The sequence below is a fragment of the Myotis daubentonii genome, chromosome 4 (genome assembly GCF_963259705.1).
Source record: "Myotis daubentonii chromosome 4, mMyoDau2.1, whole genome shotgun sequence".
Taxonomy (NCBI): Eukaryota; Metazoa; Chordata; class Mammalia; order Chiroptera; family Vespertilionidae; genus Myotis; species Myotis daubentonii.
The window spans coordinates 79,319,601-79,345,208 of NC_081843.1; the positions used below are offsets into that span (position 1 = coordinate 79,319,601).

At 38.7% G+C, this 25,608-nt stretch overlaps 1 protein-coding gene across 10 annotated transcripts in view; it reads right to left on the minus strand.

The window, feature by feature from the left end:
- The window catches only part of BDP1 (B double prime 1, subunit of RNA polymerase III transcription initiation factor IIIB), an 89,154-nt gene extending 64,243 nt beyond the window's left edge, over nucleotides 1-24,911 (minus strand). For all 10 annotated transcript variants that reach the window (XM_059694382.1, XM_059694377.1, XM_059694384.1 and 7 more), the window contains exons 1-9: nucleotides 24,462-24,911; nucleotides 18,834-19,110; nucleotides 16,687-16,796; nucleotides 15,297-15,356; nucleotides 13,092-13,220; nucleotides 10,480-10,613; nucleotides 8,646-8,740; nucleotides 6,025-6,079; nucleotides 2,223-2,366 (exon numbers count right to left, since the gene is read on the minus strand). In XM_059694382.1, the coding sequence (XP_059550365.1) occupies nucleotides 2,223-2,366; nucleotides 6,025-6,079; nucleotides 8,646-8,740; nucleotides 10,480-10,613; nucleotides 13,092-13,220; nucleotides 15,297-15,356; nucleotides 16,687-16,796; nucleotides 18,834-19,110; nucleotides 24,462-24,673 (1,216 nt within the window). In that variant the 5' untranslated portion in view covers nucleotides 24,674-24,911. The remainder of the gene's footprint in view (nucleotides 1-2,222; nucleotides 2,367-6,024; nucleotides 6,080-8,645; nucleotides 8,741-10,479; nucleotides 10,614-13,091; nucleotides 13,221-15,296; nucleotides 15,357-16,686; nucleotides 16,797-18,833; nucleotides 19,111-24,461) is intronic.
- Between the last annotated feature and the right edge of the window lie 697 nt (nucleotides 24,912-25,608).

Here is a 25,608-nt window from a genome sequence, read left to right on the forward strand (position 1 = left end):
AAACATGCATCTATCAACAAGTGAATCTAAGAATCAAGTGAATAAATAATCTGATGAACAGAATGAACTGGTGATTATAATAGAATCAGGGACATAGAAAGGGAATGGACTGACTATTCTTGGGGGGGAAAGGGGTGTGGGAGATGCGGGAAGAGACTGGACAAAAATCGTGCACCTATGGATGAGGACAGTGGGTGGGGAGTGAGGGTGGAGGGTGGGGTGGGAACTGGGAGGAGGGGTGTTATGGGGGGGAAAAAAGAGAAACAAATGTATTAATCTGAACAATAAAGATTTAATTTAAAAAAAAAGAATTTTATTTCCTGGATGATTTTTCAATGAACAATCTTTTTAACAAATATTTTTAAACAATTTCTAGTGCTTTTTCTTTGAAGGCATATAAATAGTCAACTGTATCAAAAGATGAAAACAGCCCTGGCTGCATGGCTTACTTGGTTAGAGTGGGTTCAATTCCCATCAAGGCACATAACTAGATTGTGTTTCAATCCCCCCTCAGGGATCATATGTGAGGCAACCAATTAATGTTTCTCTCTTTCTCGTCTCTCTCTAAAATCAATTTTAAAAATCAATTTAATTTTTAAAAAAACACAGCCTTAGGTGAGGGTTTTTTGTTTTTTTTAATTTTTAAAGATGAAATAATTTAAAAAGCAAAAATAGAGATCACCATGGAAACAGCATCCAAACCAAAAGCAAACTTAACTTCACAACCATGGCTGATCAAACATCTCTAGAAATATCTAATCTTTAAAAAAAATAATAAAATTCAATGTCATTTATTTTTGTGAAAAAGTCAAAACAAGATTTTAAAACTAAGAAAATAATACTTGATTTATTCTCTATCAGAATAATAATTAGCAATTTTTAACTTCTGAGACTTGTAATAATACATCTGAAAATTTCTCACATTAATGAGATACAGTGAGTTACTTGTGCTATCAACTGTTACATGATAACCACAATATTAATACATCGATTTTAATCTCCTAGGGCTATGTATAGTAAGTAAAGAAAAATGACTAAAGAGTAAAAACTCTGCAGTTATCAATACTACTTTTTAAAACATGTAGACACCATACTCCAAAAAAGGATCTTCGAGATTGGCTCTGTGCAGAAGAGAATTAACTAGCAGGCTATCCTTTGAAAGGTCTACTTAAAAAGGCTGGCGCATTGCTGTCTAGAAACTGGGGCTTGGGGAGAGTCCCATCTGCCTACCTAAACTGTTTGTACAAATAATGCAGTTTCTGCTGAACAACTGGCTTTCCTTCTGGGAGTCTGAATTCTGGTACATGCCAAGCAAAGGGTATGACAAGCCTCCAATAAAATCCTTGGGCAATGAGTTTCTAACAAGCTTCCCTGGTAGGAAACTTTTACATAAACCAACTTTTTAAAATCAACAAAGACCCATGGGCCTTTTCCCTTTGCTAATTTTGCTCTGTATCCTGTTACTATAATAAACTTTAGCTGGTAGTACAACTAAACAATAAATCCTATAAGTCCTCCCAGCAAATAATCGAACCTGGAGGGTGGTCTTAGGAACCCCCAACACAGGCTCTCACAGTCCTAGGTTTGAGTCCTGCCTCTGCCACTACTAACACTGCGAGACCTTATAAAAAAGTGACTTAGGTCTGCAGGACTATTTCTGGGTGATTAAAACGAACAGAAAAGGGCTGGAATATGGACTAGCTAACATAAGGTTCCCTAAAGTTCCAACATTCTTTACATTATGTGATTATAGCTAAACACTGTCCTCATAGATCAGAATTTAAATAGTTTATAAAATATAAAACTAAAAATTTAATAAACATACATAAAAACAATTTTCTACCTGGTGCAAGTCAAGGTTAACCCTAAGAAATAAGTTAAGCTCAAACTACACAATTTAATCACAAGTCCAAAGTATTAGAGTGGGTTTTTTTTAAATGTTAAAATGTTGTACCAGATTTGCTTTAGAGAGGAAAATGATAATAAGTAACCAAACATAACACTCCAAAATTCTGATACTCTTTATTACTAAGACTATGCAAGGAAGATATCAAACAGCCATGACAACTAGAAAATTTAAAAGAAAAAACAAGAACAAATAAAAGACAGATGCTGTCTTGGACCCTGATAACCTCAACTACCTGAACTAAATGTGAACACTCGAAGGCTTAATATTGCAAGTCTATTAAGTAAAGTAACACACTTCCTTTTAAAATAAATACCTTTTACATTTTTCCGTGGTTTAGAGGATTTCTTCTCCCTTAAACTCTGATTTTTAAGGGATTTTTGTTTTCTTTTCTCTTCTTCAGCAAGAACTTTCTGAAGCAAATGAGCAAAAAAATCGAAGTCAAAAGGGCGCTTTTCCTCTGTTTAATAAAAAAAAGAAAAAGAACCTTCAAATTTTTATTTAAGTAGCATAAGATCAAAAGCAAATGGGGTCCTGACTGGGTAGCTAAGCTGGTTAGAGCATCATCCAGATACTCCAAGATTGCAGCTTCAGTCCCAGTCAGAGCACATATAAGAATCAATCAATGAAGGCATAAGTGGAACAACAAATCAGTGTTTCTCTCCTCCTTCCTCTCTCTCTCTCTAAAAATCAATTTTAAAAAAAAAGCAAATGGGTTTATCAACAGGAGACAATGAATAAACAACTCCAGTCACTATACTATCATCACATAATAGACCACTGAGCAATAAAAAGAAACAAACTTTAAAAAAAAAAAAAGGCCCTGACTGGTTTGGCTCAGTGGATGGAGCATCGGCCTGCGGACCCAAGGGTCCCAGGTTCGATTCTGGTCAAGGGCATGTACCTTGGTTGTGAGCACATCCCCAGTGGGGGGTGTGCAGGAGGCAGCTGATCGATGTTTCCCTCTAATTGATGTTTCTGACTCTCTATCCCTCTCCCTTCCTCTCTGTAAAAAATCAATAAAATATATTTTTTAAAAAAAAGGATCTACTGATAAAAGCAATTAATTCCAGTAAATCTCAAGCACATGATTAATGAGCACTGGCCAGGTGGCACAGCTGGTTGGAGCATCGTCTGTACAACAAAAAGTTGGAGGTTTGATCCCCAGTCAGGGCATGTACTGATCGATGTTTCTCTCAAACATTGATGTATCTCTCTCCCCCTTCCTCTCTCTCTAAAAATAAATAAATAAATAAAATATATATCCTCTGGTGATGATTAAAATAAACAAACAAACAAACAAACATAATGAGTAAAAGAAGGCAGACATAAAGAAGTACATACTGTATGATTCCATGAATAAGACATTCTGGAACAAGCTAATCTATGATGCTTCAAATTAAAATAGTGATTGCCTGGGTCAGGATATAAGTGGAGATTGACTAGAAAAGTAAGTAAAAGGCCTTTCTGGAGGGATGAAAATGTTGTTTTGGGTGGTTGTAACACCACCAATTCTTTGTCAAAACTCAAATTACAAATTGCACTGTGTGTAAATTATAAATCAACTTTTTTAAAAACCTAGCACTAAGAAATCCTCAGTGCCTATGCATCACTATATGCCTGCTCTATATTACTATTAACTCTACTCTTCCAAATACTAGCATGAGGAAAGCAAATGAATACTGATTAGGACCACTCTCACTAAATACCCATCAACAGCACTGTATCAGAAAGCGCAATTTGTGAACAAATCAGGAATAAATCCATTACAGGAGTTAAACCCTTGCCTAAGTTAAGCTCTACTCTAAAAATGTAGTAAAGGCCTGGATGGTGTGGCTCAGTTGGTTGGAGTGTCATCCTGTACATGAAAAGGTGGTGGATTCGATTCTCAATCAGGGCACATACCCAAGTTGCCAGTTCAATCTACAGTCCAGGCTCATGTGGGAGGCAACCAATGATATTTATCTCTCACATCAATGTTTCTCTCTGACTCTCTCTTTCCCTACCTTTCTCTAAGATCAATTAAAAAAAAAAAAAAAAAAACCTTAAAAAAGTAGAGTAGCCAAACCGGTTTGGCTCAGTGGAAAGAGCATCGGCCTGCGGACTGAAAGGTCCCAGGTTTGATTCCGGTCAAGGGCATGTACCTTGGTTGCGGGCACATCCCCAGTAGGAGGTGTGCAGGAGGCAGCTGGTCGATGTTTCTCTCTCATCGATGTTTCTAACTCTCTATCCCTCTCCCTTCCTCTCTGTAAAAAATCAATAAAATATATTTTTTTTAAAAAAAGTAGAGTAAAATTAATTAATTAACTAAATCAAAATATAGTGAATGTAGACAAAATGGTGCTCTATATACATAAGTTCCAAGATTGGTTTGATTATAAGATGATTAGAAGCTGACCTCAGAAAAAGAGATATATAACAAAACAAAAATAAATTAGCCTTAGGAAACCAAGCTCACACCTGGGATTCCTGAAGGCCCTGTTTTATTGTAGACCCAGCCTTTATGTGTTCTGGCCTTCCACAACAATGATGATAAAAAATAATCCATAAAGGTTCTCAGAAGAATTCAAAATATAAGTTCCAGAAAATACCATTTAGGTTTAAATTTTTTTTTAATTTTCCACTAAAAGAACCAAAATCGATGAATTTTAAAGGTATCTACATTAATAAAAGAGAAACATGCAAACTGACTGTCCCTCCGCTATGCCCACCAGCCAATCAGAGTGATATGCAAATGAACCCAACAAAGATGGCAGTTAATTTGCATACACAGGCACGGAGTGAAGACTGAAGACAGCTAGAAGGAAGCCAAGCACTGCAGAAGGGAACAAAGTGGTGGAGAAGGGAACGGAGCCGAGGCAGTGGACACGGGAGGGAGCAAGGCAGCAGAGAGGGGAGGGAGCAAAGCAGCGGAGAAGGGAGGCAGCCAAGGCGGCGGAGACAGGAGGGAGCCGAGGTGGGCTTCGCTCCCTTCTCTACTTCGCTTTGGCCTCAGGGAGCCCTATTCTTGCAGTAATAGACCCGAGGAAGCCCTATTCTTGCAGGAATCTTCCTGCAACAGGCCTCTAGTCTATTATAATGGTTTTAACAACGGCTCCACATCCCATAAAAGATTTATAGGTTTATAAATTCTTATTATAATACTTAAAGCATAATGAAAACATTCTGGACCATTTCCCTAAAACAGAGGGGGTTGAGAACCATAGTATTCCAGATCTTCCAAAAGCCATTCCTGGAAGTGGTTTCCTGAGGACCCAATACAATATGGGGTGTGGGTCCACTCATCTACCTTAGTATTTACTCATTAAATAAATATACATGCTCCAAAATTTAGATCCTCTCTTTAGTTTTTTTTCTAAGATAAGCACTACAATAAACACTAAATACATTTATTCATCATGAAGCACTGGATAATTATCTTCCAAAGAATAGAGGAACTACTTTATATAGTACATTTGTTTTGCTTTACAGATCCTTTGATATCTTTCTCTAGATTTAAAAAGAAAAAAATGTGAACTTTAATGAGGCCATTAGTTAGACACTAAAAGGCACACATCATTCCTTCAAATCAGGCATAAATTCAAGTGTCATTTCTTCAGACAGAACTTCCCTGACCACCCAATCTATCTAACTCTCCACCCACCTAGCTTAGAAATTAATCACTATCTAAAATTATCATGCTTACAGACTATATCCCTTCCCCCACCCAATTACACTGAACACTATAAAAGCAGGATTCTCACCTGTCCCGTCACCATTATATACTCCATACCAATATAAGGACAAAACAAATTTAAAACACATTAGAACCTGCCCTGGCCAGTTTGGCTCAGTGGATAGAGCATAGGCCTGTGGACTGAAGGGTCCCAGGTTTGATTCCAGTCAATGGCACGTGCCCAAATTGCGGGCTTGATCCCTAGAAGGGGGTGTGCAGGAGGCAGCCGATCATTGATTCTCTCCTCATCGATATTTCTCTCTCTCTCTCCCTCTTCCTTCCTCTCTGAAATCAATAAAAATATATTAAAAACAAAAACATAACACATTAGATCCAAAGATAGAGAGTGATCACTTTTTAGGATCTTCATATGAAACCTTATTAAAGAGGTCTTAATACTTACGGAATGCTTTGTCTATTCTCCATCCATTTGTTTTCTCTTCACGTTTAAATTTATTCTGTTAACAAAACAAGAAATGCTACAGTAATTTTCTCCTATTAAACAAGTTAGGATTACATTTAAAAAAAAATAACCATTAAAATGAAACTTATGGTAACATATAACCCAAATAAATAAAAATGTCTTTCCCAACAGACAAGTTAATAAACCTTTAGCTTTGAAAAAATGGGGATGAAAGATTTATACTGAGCTTCCTGATCTTCCGTATAATCAATAGCATGAATCAGCAATTAAAGTCCACTAGCACGGAAACAGATCAAACCTATAATCAATTAACACATTGCATACCGCATAGAAATCTCTAAGACATATGCCAGGGACCGCATGTTTTTGGGCAAACTGCACGTTATTTAAATCATCATAATGCACTTTAGGTGTTGTTTTTCAATAATTGTAACATTTTTATTTACAAAAACAATTAAGCAATTAAAGTTCCTAGTACTTTTTTAATGTATGGTACTGCGTAAAACATTTTCCTCTATGAAGAGGGGCCAAACAAAATTTACATAAGTATCTAGATTCGCTCCTTTTTCCATGGGCATGAAAAACGAGAACACTCATGAGCCCTCCTTAACAGATGGCGCGCGAAACACGAGAAAACTCCTGAGCAGTACGAAATGTGTTAAGCTAACCAGAACTAACTCTTTAAAAACTAATATATTGCCCAGCTTGCATGGCTCACAGTGGTTGATTGTCAACGTATGAACCAGGAAGTCACAATTCGATTTCCTGTCAGGGCACATGCCTGGGTTGCAGGCTCAATCCCCAGTGTGGGACATGCGGGGGGCACCTGATCAATGATTCTCTCTCACTGATGTTTCTCTCTCTCACTTCCTCTCTGAAATCAATAAAAATATATATAAATTTAAAAACTAATATATTCATATCAAGTTAAACCTATTATATTATTATGCTAATATATTTTTAATGGCATGGAATAGAGATTGTAAAGAAACACCTAAGCAAAATTTTGAAACAGGCCAGGTTTATCTTTGGAACCTTCTTTATATTAGGGCACATTTTCTCATGCCCCAAAGCCAGTTCCACTCCAGATTAAGCCCATTAAAATGAAGATAGAAAAGATTTAAGGCTCAATCCATCCTAAGGAAATCAGGATATCTGAGGGCATAAGTTTGTGTCCCAGGATGTCTAATCATGCATATACATCCTGGGTCTGGGAACAACCTGCTAATTGCTCCCTTCTACAGATCAGTGGTCTAATAATGCTCTTATTAAAAATATAAAAATAAAACTTATTATTGAAAAAAAGCGAAAAGCACAGAAAACAAAGGAACTATTTCATGGCCCTCTTCTTCCCTCCGAAAGAACCCAACCAATAACCTGACTTTTAAAGCAATTACTTTCTTGCATTTTCTTACTGTTTACCATTCAAGAGAACATCGTTAGACTCCAGTTTATCCTTGCCAATTTTTTAAAAAACTTTTTATGACTTAAATATCTTTAAATCTACAGATTACCCCTCATTTCCATTCTTTATTTTTCTTCATAAACTTTTACTAAATAATATAAAAGTTTTCAGTGATCATCTTTCTCCCTTAAAAGAGCATATTAATCTTTAAACATCTCAAAAGTTAAAAGTTACATTCATAAAAGGTGACTGGCTATGATCACTAAACATTCTGATAAAAATGCCAATAGGCTCTATGCAGTATTGACTTCTAAAATATTGCTACATCTATTTTACCTAATTGATTTAAAATACTATTTAAAAGTTTTTGAAGACTATATTATATTAATCATTTATCCCTGGAATCCAAGGTTGGTTTGACATTCAAAATCAGTAGTCCACTTTCACTTTTCTACATTTTGCCCAAAGACCTGCTGAAACTACACTATAAACTTTTAGGGGAATAGTCTAAACAATTTTTGAGAGAAATCATCTAGTGACAAATTTATCATTAATTACTCAGATCAGCTCCTCTAGACAATCAATTTCTGGCCTTCACAGAACTTTAATATTTTATCCTCAATATTAAAAAAATATAAAAAAAATTCTCATCTTTTGTAGAAATACAATGACCATTACACTGTTCAATGTTCCTCAGGTGACCAATCCATGCCTAGCCCAAGGAGGGGGGAAAAATCTATCTTTCCAAATGGTCCCTTTAATTAATGAAGTTTAAGCCCACTATTGAAAGAAGATCTCACTATCAATTGGAAATGTATTTCCTCCCTAGGAGATACAAAAATTTATTTTGCGATCAAAAAACTACCCTTAACCCAAATATTCTAGTACATTTATCTTCCCTCTTCATTACATAACTCTTCTTTTATCTTAGTTTCAGTGGCTGTATTGGTATACTCTCAAAGACATTTAGAATTGGACAAGACATAAATAAAAAAATACAATACTAAAATTAAGGAAATTGTATTCATAACAGAACTCAGAAAAATTACATTACTTTTTGAGCTGTAAAAAGAAACAGGTGTACCAAAAACGTAATAGTGAAAAAGGGCTAAACTGAGATTTATATCAATGGTTAAAAAAATATTAATAATTTTTAGTCTCTTTCCAATCAACAAATGTAATGTGTTCACTTTACCTTAATTTCAATCCTTCCTCTGTGAGGAAAAAGTTGTCCAATCATAGAAAAGTCAGTTCCTACCATGCTGATGGCTAAAAAAAACATATCTGTTTCTGTAAAAATAAAAGATTTAGAAAGACTAAAAGTTAACATTCTCAATATTTCAGAAGAAAAAACCTTACCTAAGTATGCACTTTGAGTTAAAATAAATTTGATAGTACTTAGTAGTTTATTATTACAGTCCGGTAAATTCTTCAGTCATAGAAATACGTCTACACACAAATTATAAACATATTAAAATTTTGTTGCAAAGAACCTCATGGATCTAAAAACATCTTCTTTAAGCCCTGGCCTGGTAGCTCAGCTGGTTAGAGCAGGGTCCTGATATGCCAAGGTTGTAGGTTCAATCCCTGGTTAGAGCACATACAAGGAACAACCAATGAATGCATAAATAAATGGAACAATAAATTGATCTCTCTCGTTCTCTCTCTCAAATCAATCAATTAAAAAAAAAAAATTTAGCTCTGGTCAGTGTGGCTGTTGGTTGGGTTTTGTCCCCTGCATTGCTGGTTTGATTCCTGGTCAGGGCACATACCCAGTTTTCAGGCTTCATCCCTACCTCACTGACCCCGGAGGCGACATGCCGGAGGCAGCCGATCAATGTTTCTCTCTCACATCGATGTTTCTCTCTCTCTCTCTTCCCCACCCTTCCTTTCTCTCTAAAAGTCAATTTAAAAAATTTTTTTAATTAAAAACATCTTTACACTTTTATATAGAAACATAGTATAAGAAATTTGCATGGTCATACCAAAGCAGCTAGAATTTAAAAAAAAAAAAAGACATTCTGCTCTCCAAATGTCACAGCCAATACAATATTACTAAGATGTGCTTAGTACATGAAAGAAAGTAGCTAGACCCGACCCCTGTGGCTCAGTTGAGCATCCACCTGTGAACCAGGAGGTCACAGTGAAATTCCCAGTCAGGGCACATGCCCGTGTTTCGGGTTCAGTCCCCAGTAGGGAGTATGCAGGAGCCAGCTAATTAATGATCCTCTCTCATCATTGATGTTTCTATCTCTCTCCCTCTCCTTTCCTCTCTGAAATCAATAAAAATATATTTTAACAAATTTTAAAAAAATAAAATAGCTAGAAAAATACATAAACTATTGACAAAAGTAACCTCAAATGAATAGGATTGGGGGAAGTCAGAGAAGGAAAGTAGAGAATTTTCTTTTCACTCTATATTATTCTATTGTGTTTGAATTTTTCCCCAAAACAAGCTATTATTTATACAATAAAAAGTAAACAATAGGGGATTGGGGGAAAGAGAAGAGATAAAATAAAGAACTTATATACTTATAGGCATAGCCCATGGACACAGGCAATAGGTGAAGACCTGGGGTGGGGGGAGGAGGGGGGAAGGGTCTGGGTGGAAGAGGGAAAAGGGGAGGGGGGAATGGAAGACATCTGTAATACTATCAACAATAAAAATATTTTTTAATGTAAATAATAAGCAACAGCATGCAATAGATATACTTTTTTTAACGGCATAATTTTTATTTGTAGAAACTTTATTATTCAATATTATCTAAGGTAGAATAGGAATTTGACAGAGAAACATTCTAACCAAAATGACCATAATGTTAATTTCTAAAAAACTTTCTAAGATAAAGTCGGAGTTATAGTTCCATGGGACAGGGATTGGAGGGAATGTCAATAAAATTAGCTAGACAGAAACGACATGGTAGTTTGCACTTTACTTAGGGAAGACCTGGTGTAATTCAAAAACAGAGAAAATAATTCATTACATTTCAAATAAATGACCTACATAATTTAAAATGAAAATTAGTTACCTTTATTTGACCATGGTTTAGAATAATAGTTTTTCCTAAAGCTGGAATACGTAGTTGTAGAGCCACGCTCAAATATGGGGTCATTTTCCTCAACAACACAGGGGCCTTTGGTCCTTAAAACTTCTACAGTTAAACTGAAAGAAACACATTTTTAGATAGATCCACTCTAAAAACAAGAAACACATAGCAAATAATATTTGAATAGTGATACCTTTAAATTCAGCATGGCAGAGTCATATCAAAAGTACAAATACATTTAAGGTATGCTTATTTTCTATGAATCGAAGTTTCACTTAAAATGTAATTGCCAGGGGTCCTAGCCAGTAGCTCAGTTGGTTAGAGCAGTGGTCGGCAAACTCATTAGTCAACAGAGCCAAACATCAAGAGTATAACGATTGAAATTTCTTTTGAGAGCCAAATTTTTTAAACTTAAACTATATAGGTAGGTACATTGTTATTAACTTAATTAGGGTACTCCTAAGCTGGCCTTTGCTAAAAACATCCTCAATCTGATTGAGGTACGTTTGCTGAGGTCGACCCCTTCCAACTCTCCCATCCACACTCGTCTTGTAGCCAGTCTCACTCAACTCGTGCATGAATCGCGCGCGCCTCCCCTGCACTGCGTATCCCGTCGCCCGACTGACCGAAACCCCCCACTTCTTCTAACGCCACTTCTTCAAAATAGAACTCGCCCAGGCCGAAAACCGACTTCTGTGCATGGGCCACGAAGTTTCAATCGCACTGTATGTTTGCGCCCACACGTGGTATTTTGTGGAAGAGCCACACTCAAGGGGCCAAAGAGTCGCATGTGGCTCGTGAGCTGCGGTTTGATCAGTCGCTATGAGGTGCATTGACCACCTCTCAGTCCCTTCCCCTCCCACCACCCCCCCACCACCCCGCCCCGCCCCGGCCCACAGGCTCTGATTGCAGGATGGCGAACGGGAAACCACAGGGAACTGGGGTGGGTGATGGCGGGGTGGGACTGGGGACTGGCGAGTGGGCGGAAGATGGCCCTGTCACAGGGTACCCTTGGGACCCTACCCACGCACGATTTTGTGCACTGGGCCTCTAGTATTTAATATATATTATCTTATGCTAGACTCAAAAAAGGATATTAAGAAATATAAGCATTTTATATTTGTTTTACATTCCTGCACACAAATCAGTTAAATATGCTTTTAACTATTTATTTAATGACCAGTAAAATTATCATCACAAAATAATGGAAAACAACATGCAAATATAATTATCATTAACAGTATCACATTTATGTTTAATTACCAGAGAATCTATATGCTATAAAGTTATTTCTTACTAATTAAATGATCAGGAAACTTTCTATCTTTTTTATTTACTTACTAAAAATTATCTACTTTTTAAAAGAATACACTGAAAAAAATAAAAATAAAATAACATACTTTGGAAAGACAACTAAATTCCACAATGCCATATATGAGAAATTTAATATCATAACTGAGAAATTAAGCCAGAAGTGAATTAAACCTCACTATAACAAAAATCAGAAAACATGTTAACCTACATTTCATTGCATTTTCATTAGTTACCACCATCCAACAGAATATGGTATTAGTTAATAGTATGAAAACTTGAATATTGACTTTAAGGCTGAGTCAATCTTTGAAACCTATCCTCAGAAGAAGAAAGCATATGATTAGCTCAATAGCTCATCCCAATTACCAGTAAAGTTGGTAAAACAACAATGGTAGGTTAATGGTCAGAAGTACTATCTTCTCATACAGAATACAAAGTTATAAAAATTGCTAAAAAAATATAGCTCTGGCCGATTAGCTTAGAGCATCATCCTGATATGCCAAGGTTGCAGATTTGATTCCTACTCAGGGCACATACAAGAATCACTCAATGAATGAATAAATAAGTGAAAGAACAAATAGATGCCTGTCTGTCTCTGTCTCTCTCTCTCTCTCTAAAAGCAATTCTAAAATGTCTTTTTTGGTTTGTTTTTTATTGATTTCAGAGAGGACGTGAGAGGGAGAGAGAGATAGAAACATCAATGATGAGAGAGAATCCTTGATCAGCTGCCTCCTGTACAACCCACACTGGGGATCGAGCCCACAACCCAGGCATGTGCCCTGACCAAGAATTGAATTGTGATCCCCTGGTTCATAGGTCGATACTCAACCACTGAGCCACACCGGCCTGGCTAAAAGACATTTTAAAAATAAAAACTGCTGCCCTAGCTGGTTTCGCTCAGTGGATAGAGCGTCAGCCTGTGAACTGAAAGGTCCCTGGTTCTATCCCAGTCAAGGGCACATACCCAGGTTGTGGGCTTGATCCCCAGTGAGGGACTTGCAGGAGGCAGCCGATCCATGATTCTCTCTCATCATGGATGTTTCTATCTCTCTCTCCCTCTTCCTTCCTCTCTGAAATCAATAAAAATATATTTTAAAAAATAAAAATAAAAACTGCTAAAAATTATAAATGAATCTAACATACCCTTCTATGTACAACATCCATTATGCTAATATAAACATCAGAGTCTAAATGACAAAGACAGAGAAACCCAATCTCTTTCATTAGACAAAGCACTTTTGTTCTCATGAAACCATAATCTCTCACTCTCTTTAACTTACCTTTCTTCATCCAAAATTATAGAACCATCTTCTGCCACTTTTACTCGGGGAACCAGCAATGGGCCATCATCCATCTCTTCTTCCAGTTCTTCATTATCTTCAACATCAGGTGTACTCTTATCTTCTTGCCTATCAAAGGTAAACACAAGTTGATTCATATATCCATGAGAAGTGTTTCTGACTACTACGGACTTCTAAAATAAATTATTGCAAATTCAACCTTCTAGCAATTTCCAACTTTCCCTAAAACCTAAAATACTATGTGTTGCCCTACCCGGTAGCTCAGTTGGTTAGAGTTGTTCTGATATGCCAAATATATAGGTTCAATCTTCAGTCAGGACACATACAAGAATCAACCAATAAATGCATAAAAAGTGGAACAACAAATCCATGTCTCTTTTTTCTCTCTTTCTCTCTCTCTCTCTCTCTCTCTCTCTCTCTCTCTCTCTCTCTCTCTCTAATCAACCAATCAATAAATAAAAGAAAATACTATATTTTGTTAATGACATGGTCATAAGATTTTCTCAAATTTCATCTGGTAGCATTTCATAAGAAGCCTTACTCTCTTTGAAAATAAAGAGCCCTGCCGAAACCGGTTTGGCTCAGTGGATAGAGCGTCGGCCTGCGGACTGAAAGGTTCCAGGTTCGATTCCGGTCAAGGGCATGTACGTGGGTTGCAGGCACATCCCCGGTGGGGGATGTGCAGGAGGCAGCTGGTCAATGTTTCTCTCTCATCGATGTTTCTGACTCTCTATCTCTCTCCCTTCCTCTATGAAAAAAAAAAATCAATAAAATATATTTAATAAAAAAAAAAAAAAAAAAAAAAAAAGAGCCCTAGCTGGTTTGGCTCAATGAATAGAGGGTCGGCCTGTGGACTGAAGGGTACCAGGTTCGATTCTGGCCAAGGGCATGTACCTTGGTTGCAAGCACATCCCCAGTAGGGGGTGTGCAGGAGGCAGTTGATTGATGTTTCTAACTCTCTATCCCTCTCCCTTCCTCTCTGTAAAAAAATCAATAAAATATATTAAAAAAATAAAATAAAAAATAAAGAGAAATAAATGCTCCTCTTCTCTATCTCAAAAGAATATCAGAGTAAACCTTCTACGCATTTTAGAAGTAACTAAAATAACCCTTACAGTTATATAGCATTAGTTCCCAAATCATTTTAATAACTCTCAGAAAAACATTTATGGGTACTTTCATACTCATTTGAAGCTTGGAGAAGACAAGTAACTTTTCCTCTAGATTACAGAAACATTACTATTTGTGTAGGCTACACTAAGAAACCAAACACAATTTTCTGAATATGACTCCAAATCCATTATACCTTCCATTTAATTACATTGTCTCCTTAAGGTATTACTAAAACAAACATACCTATAAATCTATAAAAACATAATGCATTTGTAAAGCTTGAGAGTTCTGCTTTAAAATAATGTGGATTCTAAACAAAACAGTAATCATTACTTAATAAGCTTTGAAGTACCAACCAGAAAAGCCCAATGTTTGTGCTAATTTTCCACGATCCCCCACCATGAATTACAAGGCTACAATAACTTCCTAAGGGGTCTCTTAGAGGGCTTTCCTTTTGGTAAACTAAAATGACAGTGCAATGTGGAAGGCAACGGGCAGCTTATACAAAAAAAGACTCACTAGTGACATCAAAACTCCATCCATTGCAGGATGGCATACACAGAATGCTAAAAAAAAGGGGGGGGGGGGGAAGGAAGAGGGAAGAAAAAAAGGAAAAAAAGGGGGAAAGGAAAGGAAAAAGAAAAATACTATATACATGTTTGCTTGAATAAACATAGGCTAGAATTAGAACAATACATTAAAAATGGTAACATGCTGCCTCTGGGGAAACTAAATGGCCGAAAAACAGAATTGGAGATTTTTCTCAGTATATCTTTGTTCCTTTTGAATTTTGTAGCATGTGAATATATTATTATTTTAAAGCAAAACAAAACCCTTTTAATTCTAAAAGCTTTAATGTAAAATCATAACATTGGCCATATATATGTAATACATGAGTAGTCTGGGGTTTTCCTACTGATTAAAATCAAACTAACTTTATTCTTATCAACAATTCTACTTAAAAATTGCTATCACATGTAATCTGACTATAAAAAGTATCATTTGATTTCTTTTTTTTTTTAATGTATCCATACCAGAATATATTTAAAAAGAATAAGATGAGACACTTACTCTCTTGTCTGAACTGGTGTCAATGACTTTTCAGTTTTCTTTTCTTGCTCCAGTGAGGAACTATTAAACAAAAATAACAGAATACTTCTTAATAAATAATTAATTTACATCTTGTCAATTCTATCTGTAGGCAAGAATTATTTTAACTTGCATTTTTTTAATAATATAGCATAACACTACTATTAATGATGGTGTGTCCCAACAGTCAATTCTTTAGTCAAAAACCAAGTATAAATAATTTGTTAGGCCCTAAGTAGGAAACTCTCTTACCCTCTAATTCCGCAGTGAAGACAGGCTACCAGTCCAAAGGCATGAAGCCACCGAGTGGCCTTATCAAACCATTCAAAACCTAGGTTTCTGGACTTACCTTCAACCAGGCCAGTGATTTTCAACCTTTGTCATCTCATGGCACACGTAAATTAATACTAAAGTTCTGCGGCACATCAAAAAATATATTTTTTGCCGAGCTGACATAAAAAAATAGGTATCATTTTGATTCATTCACACCAGACAGCTATTATTGTGTTGGCTGTTGTCATTTTTTTTTTTTTTTTAAATAATCTCAGGGAAGAGAGGTCAGTGCCCTTGAGTAAATAGTCAGGTATTACATGTTTTAAGAATTCTTGCAGCACATCAGTTGAAAATAGCTGAACTAGGCCAAAGACCTTGTGAATATGAAAAAGGCTATACTAAAAATATGCCACTACTCTTACATCCACCGGCTCGCTAAACCATGAAATGCACAAAAATGAGGAGATTTGTCATAATCTGGCCTCCCCAGACTAACTGATTAAAGAAGCTTTGTTCTTGGAGAATTTCTTTTTTTTTTTTTTTAATATATTTTTTATTGATTTTTTACAGAGAGGAAGGAAGAGAGATAGAGAGTTAGAAACATCGATGAGAGAGAAACATTGATCAGCTGCCTCCTGCACATCTCCTACTGGGGATGTGCCCGCAACCCAGGTACATGCCCTTGACCGGAATCAAACCTGGGACCTTTCAGTCCGCAGGCCGACGCTCTATCCACTGAGCCAAACCGGTTTCGGCAGAGAATTTCTTAATCAAATGCTACTTCATTTAATAAACAGATCACCCCTTTAGATCAGTTTATAGTGTACAAGAAACAGAAATTGCAATCATGATTACAGAAAAGCTGTTTAGTTTTACTACATCTTAATAATGTAACAAAGGAAACTTACTTTGAAGCTCAGAGGTAAAGGGATCATTTACCACCAAGAAAGCAGTTACTTGAAATACCACTAATTTTTGTTGCAAAATTCTATTTAAAAGGACATCAGATTTGCTATAAATTTTGTCAACGTGCTTTTGGAAAACATGAAACTACTCTATAGATGATACTCAAAGAAAGTAAGACAAAAAGTTTACTCACGTCATTGGATTGCTATCTGGCAAGTAATATATGAAGTCTCTCATAGTCATTTTTGAACGATCTGGTGGTCTCTGACTTTCATTTATGGCATATTTGTTTTTCCACTGTTTCTAGATACAGAGAGAGAGAACGGGAAAGAGAGAAGACAGAGGAGACAGATCAATCCACTTTTATTTTTAAATATAGAAGAATTTCAAATGTAACTATATTCAAGTATACAGTCCACTACTGCATTCATTGCAAATGCTTGAATATTACTCCTACCACAATTATGCACAATTTTAGGGAAAATTTTATAAGCTGAACATTAAGAAGTTGTTGCATATTAAGGAATTTTAAAAACTAAAGTGACTAGGACTGGATAAAAGCCCAATGTATAAAATCATGCTTACTGGTGCCTTCTAACTATAATAATTTACTGAGAATTTATAAATACATAGCTTTTGCTTACCCTGCAGTGAATTCTAATTCTGTGTATTTTATAAAATTCTTGAAGCAAATGTTTAATTTTTAATTGCCCAAAATAAATCTAATTAAGCATATTCTATAAAACAGAACATTTTTCAGGCTTAGGTTTTAGAGAATATGGATTCAAATGTGTAACATAAAAAAAATAACCTCTCTGAGCTTGTTTCCTTTGGTGTAAAAGAGTGATTCTGAGATAACAAACGTAAAGCACCAAGCTAAGTGCCTTCCTCTTAATTAAAAAAAGAAGAGAATGCTATAATTAAAAGCTGACATTTGTTAAGTTCTTATTATTTGCCAGACACTAATCTAAATGAGTTTTACATGTATTAATGCATTTAATCTTCACAATCCTTCAATTAGGTAGATACTATTTTTAGTCCTATTTTACAGATGAGGAAATACACATAGAAAGAAATTAAATTGCCTAAAGTCATATAGTCAGTAATGGATGAATCTAATATCAAACCTTTAGTAACTAACTCCAGAGCTTGCATGCTTCACTGCTGTTACATTGCCCTCTTAGAAAAATAAGCTTCAAGATGAAAAAGGACATGGACTCTACTATATGCATACATGAATATTTTTTCCATTTATAATTTTCCATATTGTCAATTTAGAAAATATTTCTAATTCATTTTTGCTCAATTATACTTGCCTTAAATCAAATGAATGTAACTCATGTCACTTGGACATCCTCATAAAAAAATCTGATTAAAAGTTATAAGTATGCCCAGCTGGTGTAGCTCAGTTAGCTAAGCATTGCCCCATACTTGCCCAAAAGCTGGCTGTTTCAATTCCCTATCAAGGCAGTGCCTGGGTTGCAGACTCAACCCCCAGTAGGGGATCTGTAGGAGGCAGTCAGTTGATGTTTCTCTCTCTCCCTTTGTACCTCTCCCTTCCTCTCTCTCTAAAAATCAATTAAAATAAAAAATAAAAACAATTAAAAAAATAAAACACAGTCTGGCCAGTGTTGCTCAGTGGTTGAGTCAACTCCTGAACCAGGATATGGTGGTTGATTTCCCCGTCAGGGCATAGTCCCTGGTTTTAGGCTCAATCCCCAATAAGGGGTGTTACAGGAGGCAGCTGACCGATAATTCTCTCATCATTGATGTTCTATCTCCCTCTGCCTTCCTCTCTCTGAAATCAATAAAAACATTTAAAAAAACAACAAAGTTATAAATATGCTTATATGTGTATCTGTGTGCATGCATGAAGCTTCTATTTGTAGCCTTCACCAAAAACAATCAAAATATAGATAAATAAAACATAAAAATTAGTATAATGGAAAAAAAGGTTAAATCCACAGTGCATCTTAATCATTCTGATAAGAAAAGGGGAGGGGAGAAGAGGTCAACCAAAGAACTTGTATGTATATAAGCATAACCAATGAACACAGACAATGGGGGCGGGGGGTGGTGAAGGCCGGGGCTGGGGGAGGGGATGGGACCAGGCTGGTAGAGGACAAGGGAGGGGAGGGGTCAACAATAAAGAATTAAAATAAAAAAATATTTCAGAAAAAAAAAAAAAGAGAGAAAAGGGGATATTCTGTTAACATGAAGGATGTTACTTGATTTTGTTCCCCCATATAATGCTACAAATGATTATTTTTCCTCCCAATGATAACTGACATAAAAACTGAAATCTGGCAGGCAGTCAAAATTCTGATTTTCCTCTCTTACCTTCTCTTTTCTTAATTCTTCTTTTAACATTTCTCTCAGTTTCTGGGCTTTATATATTCGGTATCTGTCGGAGCATGGCTGTTTCTCTTTTGTTGGTATTGGGTGTGGCTGTGGATCTTCTTGATTAACTGTAGATAAGGGATGAGGCTCTGAAGGAACACTGACACTAGGCTTAACCAGAGTAGGAGTACTTGATATTCGCTTTCTTCTCTGTGAAACAGCAGAGGAAGATTTACTGGATTCTTCAACATCATTCTTACCATCAGTCTTTTCATTACTGTTGAAATTCAAAAAGAAAATAAAAAGGGTATATTGGATCTTCTTTTAAATATTTTAGTTTTAAAACCTAATTTGGGCCGGGCTGGTGTTACTCAGTGATTGAGTGTTGACCTCTGAACCAGGAGGTCTTGGTTCGATTCCAGGTCAGAACATACACCTGGGTAGCAAGCTTGATCCACAGTAGGGGGCGTGCAGGAGTCAGCTGAACAATGATTCTCTCTCATCATTGATGCTTCTATCCCTCTTCCTTCCTCTCCAAAATCAATACAAATATTTTTATTTTTTTTAATATATTTTTATTGATCTCAGAGAGGAAGGGAGAGAGAGAGAGAGAGAGAGAGAGAGAGAGAGAAACATCAATGATGAGAGAGAATCATTGACTGGCTGCCTTCTGCACAATCCCCACTGGGGATCGAGCCCACAACCTGGGCATGTGCCCTTGACTGGAATCAAACCCGGGACCCTTCCGTCCACAGGTCGTTGCTCTATCCACTGAACCAAACCAGCTAGGGCAATAAAAATATTTTTAAACTAATTTGGTAAAAATCCAAAACAGTAAAATCTCATTATTTAAAAAAATCATTGACTTGAGATGTATGTTTGTTGTAACAGATGTTGGAATAAAAACTTTTAGCAAATCATTTTAACAGATATGTAAAGTCTAAGTCCTTAAGCACATTACAGCACAATTTTATGTTCATGCTGAGTCCCTCAAAAAAGAAAACACACAAACACAAAAACCTAACTTACAAAAACAAAGTTTAGTTAACCTAGTTTGAATCATCAGATAACAAAGCATATATATCTCATTGATTTTTTACAGAGAGGAAAGAAGAGGGATAGAGAGTTAGAAACATCAGTTAGCTGCCTCCTGCACACCCCACACTGGGGATGTGCCCACAACCAAGGTACATGCCCTTGACTGGAAACAAACCTGGGACCTTTCAGTCCGCAGGCCAATGCTCTATCCACTGAGCCAAAGTTATTTTTTGTAAGTTAAGCTTATAATCCACACTGACATCCATTTTATAATCCACACTGACATCCATCTAAATTGATCTAAATTTTGGCATTTTACTTTAATTATCAACCTGAGATTAGTTAAACCAAATATACACATCAAACCTCTGAAATATTTGAATTGCAGTATTTGAAGATACACACTTAGCTATGTTAATCAAACAAAATTCTATTTGAGGCAGAAATCATTTGTCTTTTGTCAGGCACAACTCTATTTATACAGCTATCAAACTCTTCACCCCAAAAAATGTGCTCAGTCACTCCAAATTAGATACTAGATACAGTTCACGTTGGATATAACTATTTCAGGAATGGTTTGAAAGCAAGGTAAGTCAAGAAGGGGGAGGGGGGGGAGGTTAGCCTGGCCAGTGTGGCTCAATGGTTGAGCATCAACCCATGAATCAAGAGGTGGCTAGGAGAACCAAGATGGCGGCATAGGTTAACGCCGGAGTTTGCTGCTTTGAACAACTACTTCAAAAGTGAAACCAAAAAACGGAAGGAACATCACCCAGAACCACAGGAACGCTGGCTGAGCGGAAGTCCTACAACTAGGAGGAAAGAGAAACGCACACGGACACTCAGAGGAGGCGCAGTGCTGAAGTCAAATTCTGAGGTGCGGAGTGCGAGGAGCGGGCTGGCGGCGGAGGGCGCGGTTGTTGTTTTCAATCGGGAGGGAGTCGCAGACTCTGAGCACCAGATCCGGGCGAGTCTTTAGGGACCCAGACTCAAACGGGAGAAGCGGGACTGTCTGGCTTCGGTCAGAGCGAGTGCAGCTTTCTCTCCAAGCTTTGCAGCGGGTGCTGGGACTCAGAGAGGCAGAGCCCCTTGGGACAGGACTGAGAGCCGCCATAACTGCTCTCCCCGGCCCACCCTGTTGATCCTGTGCGACCCGCCCCGCCCAAGCCCTGCACAGAGGCATTTGCCGGATAGCCTCAGGCAAAGGCTAGATTAGCACCTCCCTAGAGGACAGAAGTTCTCTCACTGCTGACACAGCTGATTCTCATAGCCACCTGGCCTGGAGGTCAAACCCTCCCTGGAATTAGCTACAACAATCAAGATTTATCTATAAGACTGCGAACAAAGACCACTAGGGGGTGCACCAAGGAAGCATAACAAAATGCGGAGACAAAGAAACAGGACAAAATTGTCAATGGAAGAAATAGAGTTCAGAACCACACTTTTAAGGTCTCTCAAGAACTGTTTAGAAGCTGCCGATAAACTTAATGAGATCTACACGAAAACTAATAAGACCCTCGATCTTATATTGGGGAACCAACTAGAAATTAAGCACACACAGACTGAAATAACGAATATTATACAGACGCCCGACAGCAGACCAGAGGAGCGCAAGAATCAAGTCAACGATTTGAAATGCGAGGAAGCAAAAAACATCCAACCGGAAAAGCAAAATGAAAAAAGAATCCAAAAATGCGAGGATAGTGTAAGGAGCCTCTGGGACAGCTTCAAGCGTACCAACATCAGAATTATAGGGGTGCCAGAAGATGAGAGAGAGCAAGATATTGAAAACCTATTTGAAGAAATAATGACAGAAAACTTCCCCCACCTGGTGAAAGAAATGGACTTACAGGTCCAAGAAGCTCGGAGAACCCCAAACAAAAGGAATCCAAAGAGGACCACACCAAGACACATCATGATTAAAATGCCAAGAGCAAAAGATAAAGAGAGAATCTTAAAAACAGCAAGAGAAAGAAACTCAGTTACCTACAAGGGAATACCCATACGACTGTCAGCTGATTTCTCAACAGAAACTTTGCAGGCCAGAAGGGAGTGGCAAGAAATATTCAAAGTGATGAATGCCAAGAACCTACAACCAAGATTACTTTATCCAGCAAAGCTATCATTCAGAATTGAAGGTCAGATAAAGAGCTTCACAGATAAGGAAAAGCTAAAGGAGTTCATCACCACCAAACCAGGATTATATGAAATGCTGAAAGGTATCCTTTAAGAAGAGGAAGAAGAAGAAAAAGGTAAAGATACAAATTATGAACAACAAATATGCATCTATCAACAAGTGAATCTAAGAATCAAGTGAATAAATAATCTGATGAACAGAATGAACTGTTGATTATAATAGAATCAGGGACATAGAAAGGGAATGGACTGACTATTCTTGGGGGGGAAAGGGGTGTGGGAGATGTGGGAAGAGACTGGACAAAAATCGTGCACCTATGGATGAGGACAGTGGGTGGGGAGTGAGGGCGGAGGGTGGGGTGGGAACTGGGAGGAGGGGAGTTATGGGGGGGGGGGAAGGAACAAATGTAATAATCTGAACAATAAAGATTTAATTAAAAAAAAAAAAAAAAAAAGAGGTGGCTAGCTCAATTCCTGATCAGAGCACATGCCCAAGGTTGCAGGCTCGATTCCCAGCAGGAGGCATACAGGAGGCAGCCACTCGATGATGTTTCTCTCTAATCAATGTTTTTTTAAAAAAAAAATTTTATTCATTTCAGAGAGAGGAAGGGAGAAAGAGAAATAGAAACATCAGTGATGAGAATCATCAATCAGCTGCCTCCTGCCTTCCTCCTACTGGGGATTGAAACCAGGGCATGGACCCTGACCAGAAATCCAACCTTGACTTCCTGGTTCATGGGTCAACACTCAACCACTGAACCACACCAGCTGGGCCTATCTCTCTATTCCTCTCCCTCCCTCTCTTTCTCTAAAAAAAATAATAATAATAAAAACATACAAAAAAAAAAAAAGAAGTCCTAGCTGGTTTGGCTCAGTAGATAGAGCATCAGCCTGTGGACCAAAAGGTCCTGGGTTCGATTCCAGTCAAGGGCACGTGCCCAGATTGCGGGCTCAATCCTCAGTTGGGGGCATGCAGGAAACAGCCAATCGATGATTCTTTTTCATCACTGATGTTTTCTGTCTCTCTCTCTTTCTCTCTGTTACTCTCTGAAATCAATAAAAAATATATTTTAAAAAAAATTAAAGCCCTAGCCCGTTTGGCACAGTGGATAGAGCATCAGCCCGTGTATTGAAGGGTCCCAGGTTCAATTTCAGTCAAAGGCACATGCCTGGGTTACAGGCTCGATCCCCAGTGTGGGGTGTGCAGGAGGCAGCCAATCAGTGATTCTCTGTAATTACTGATGTTTCTATCTTTCTCTCCCTCTCCCTTCCTCTCTGAAATCAATAAAAATATTTTTTAAAAATAAATAAATTTTAAAAATAAATAAGTAACTAGCCCAGTTGGCACTGTTCAGTGGTTGAGCTTCGACTTATGAACCAGGAGGTCGGGGCTCGATTCCCCTGACAGGGATCCCCAGTGTGGGGTGTGCAGGAAGCAGCCTATCAACGATTCTCTCTCATCATTTATGCTTCTCTCTCTCCCTCTCCCTTTCTCTCTGAAACCAATAAAAATATATTTAACAAAATAAACTAAATCGTATATAACAAAAGCCTAATATGCAAACTGAATGACCGGGAGTTTGACCGTTCGCTATGACGTGCACTGACCACCAGGGGGCGACGTAGAGCATGGCAGGTGGCAGTGGAGGCACTGCGGAACCGACAGCAACCAGCAGCAGCAGGGGACAGGGCCACTCTCAGGCTCCCAAGTGCTGAGGGAGCTGGGGGGGAAGGGGGGGACTAAGACCAGCCCCAATTGATCGCCCTGCAGGCAGGATGGTGGAGCAGGTGAGGGGGCAGTGCCAGGCCAAGGCAGGGTGCCAGGTGGGGCTGTGAGCGCCAGCTGGGGCCTGATTCCAGCAGGCCACACACCAAGGGACTCCACCCATGCACGATTTCATGCACCAGGCCTCCAGTAAATAAATAAAATAAAATTTAAAAAATAATAATAAATGTCTTGCCCCGGCCAGGGATCTCAGTTGGTTGGAGCATCCTCCAGATAAGGCAAAGCTGCCTAAGACAAGGTTGTGGGTTCAATCCCCAGTCAGGGCATATACAAGAAGCAACCAATCAATGCATAAAAAGTGAAATTATAAATTGATGTTTCCCTCTCTCTCTCTCTCCCTTCCCCTCTCTCTAAAAGTCAATAAATATACATAAAAATGTTTTTAAAATTTAAAAAAACTACTTACCCCCGCAAAAGTACTCCAGAAGAATGAAAACTACTGTCATCTAAACCCTCCAATGAATAATACCACGTGTGGCTATTCACCTCAACACTGTTACACCTGGATTCCTCCCACAGCCACCCGAAGGCCTGGTTCTCTCCCCAGAATCTACATCCTGCGGCCTCAACTGTAAAACTTAGTTCTAGCGAGGGACTGGCTCCTACTGTGAAGTTCACTAACTCGGCGGACAGGCCCGGAGGTGAAAATGCTCCCCCCTCCGAGCACGTACCTGCTCCTGGGAGCCTCTTCTGGCGGCTCTGCGGCCCCGCAATCCACCGGGGGCACATCCGTGATCTCCGCCGGCTTGGGGTCCGCGGCCGCTGCCGGCTCCGGCGGCCTGGGGGCCTCCCGTCCACGCTGGGCATGGCCGGCGGCGGAGCACCTAGCGCCCACACCAGGCCTGACATTCGGCTTCACGCTCAGGCGTGCCCGGCGGAACATGGCGGAGCCAGGGGGCCCGGGGAGGCGGCCCACGGCCGCTCTCAGCCCCGAGCCCCGGCCGCGGCGCGAGAGGGGAAAGGAGCTACGCCTTCCACGAAGCCGCGAGCCGGCCCAGCGGGCAGCTACCGGAGATTCGCGCCGCCGCCGCCTCCGGCTGCCTCCCGCCGCCGCCTCTTCCTCATGACCCTGCTACGTTCAGAGGAGGGTTCCCCCCAATCCCTAGCTCCCCGCCCTTGCAAGGCGCCTAAACTAATAGCATCATCAGCCAGCGCTGCGCAATGACGTCAGACGCACAGCGCCCGCAGCCATGGTAACTGTCAAAACTGCGAAGTCCGGGTTGCTGGTGAGCCAGAAACGGAGATGCCAGGCTGTGTGCTCTGCCCTCTCCAGGCGTCCTTAGAAATTGCTGAAAAGAAGGGGGAAAGCTAGTCAACCCCTCGGCCCCAGATTTTACGGGAACTACTAAAATCGCTGGCCGGTTGTGTTTTTAGAGGGTCCTGTAGAGCAGGGACTGTGTACTAGCACATCCCCAGGCTTAGAAACTCTAAATTGAGTAGAAATGGATTAGAAATTCAGATGTGAAGCAACTGAGAATAGTTACCTCCTAGGAGGGAAACTGAGTTTCAGGGAAATATGTCGTGGAAGAACATTCACTGTATGTGCTTGTGTATTTTTAATGTGAATGTGTTCCCTGTTCAAAAATTATTATAGTTAAAACTTTGTAAATCAATCTGCTTCAGGAGGTAGCAGTGGAGCAATAAACAAGACATTCTGGTAGCAGAAGAAAAAATACAATAAACAAATGAACAAGATAACTTAAGAATGCATTCATCTCGGCCTGCGTGGCTCAGTGGTTGAGTGTCGACCAATGAACCAGGAGGTCATAGTTTGATTCCTGATCAGGGCACACCCAGGTTGCAGGCTCGATCCCCAAT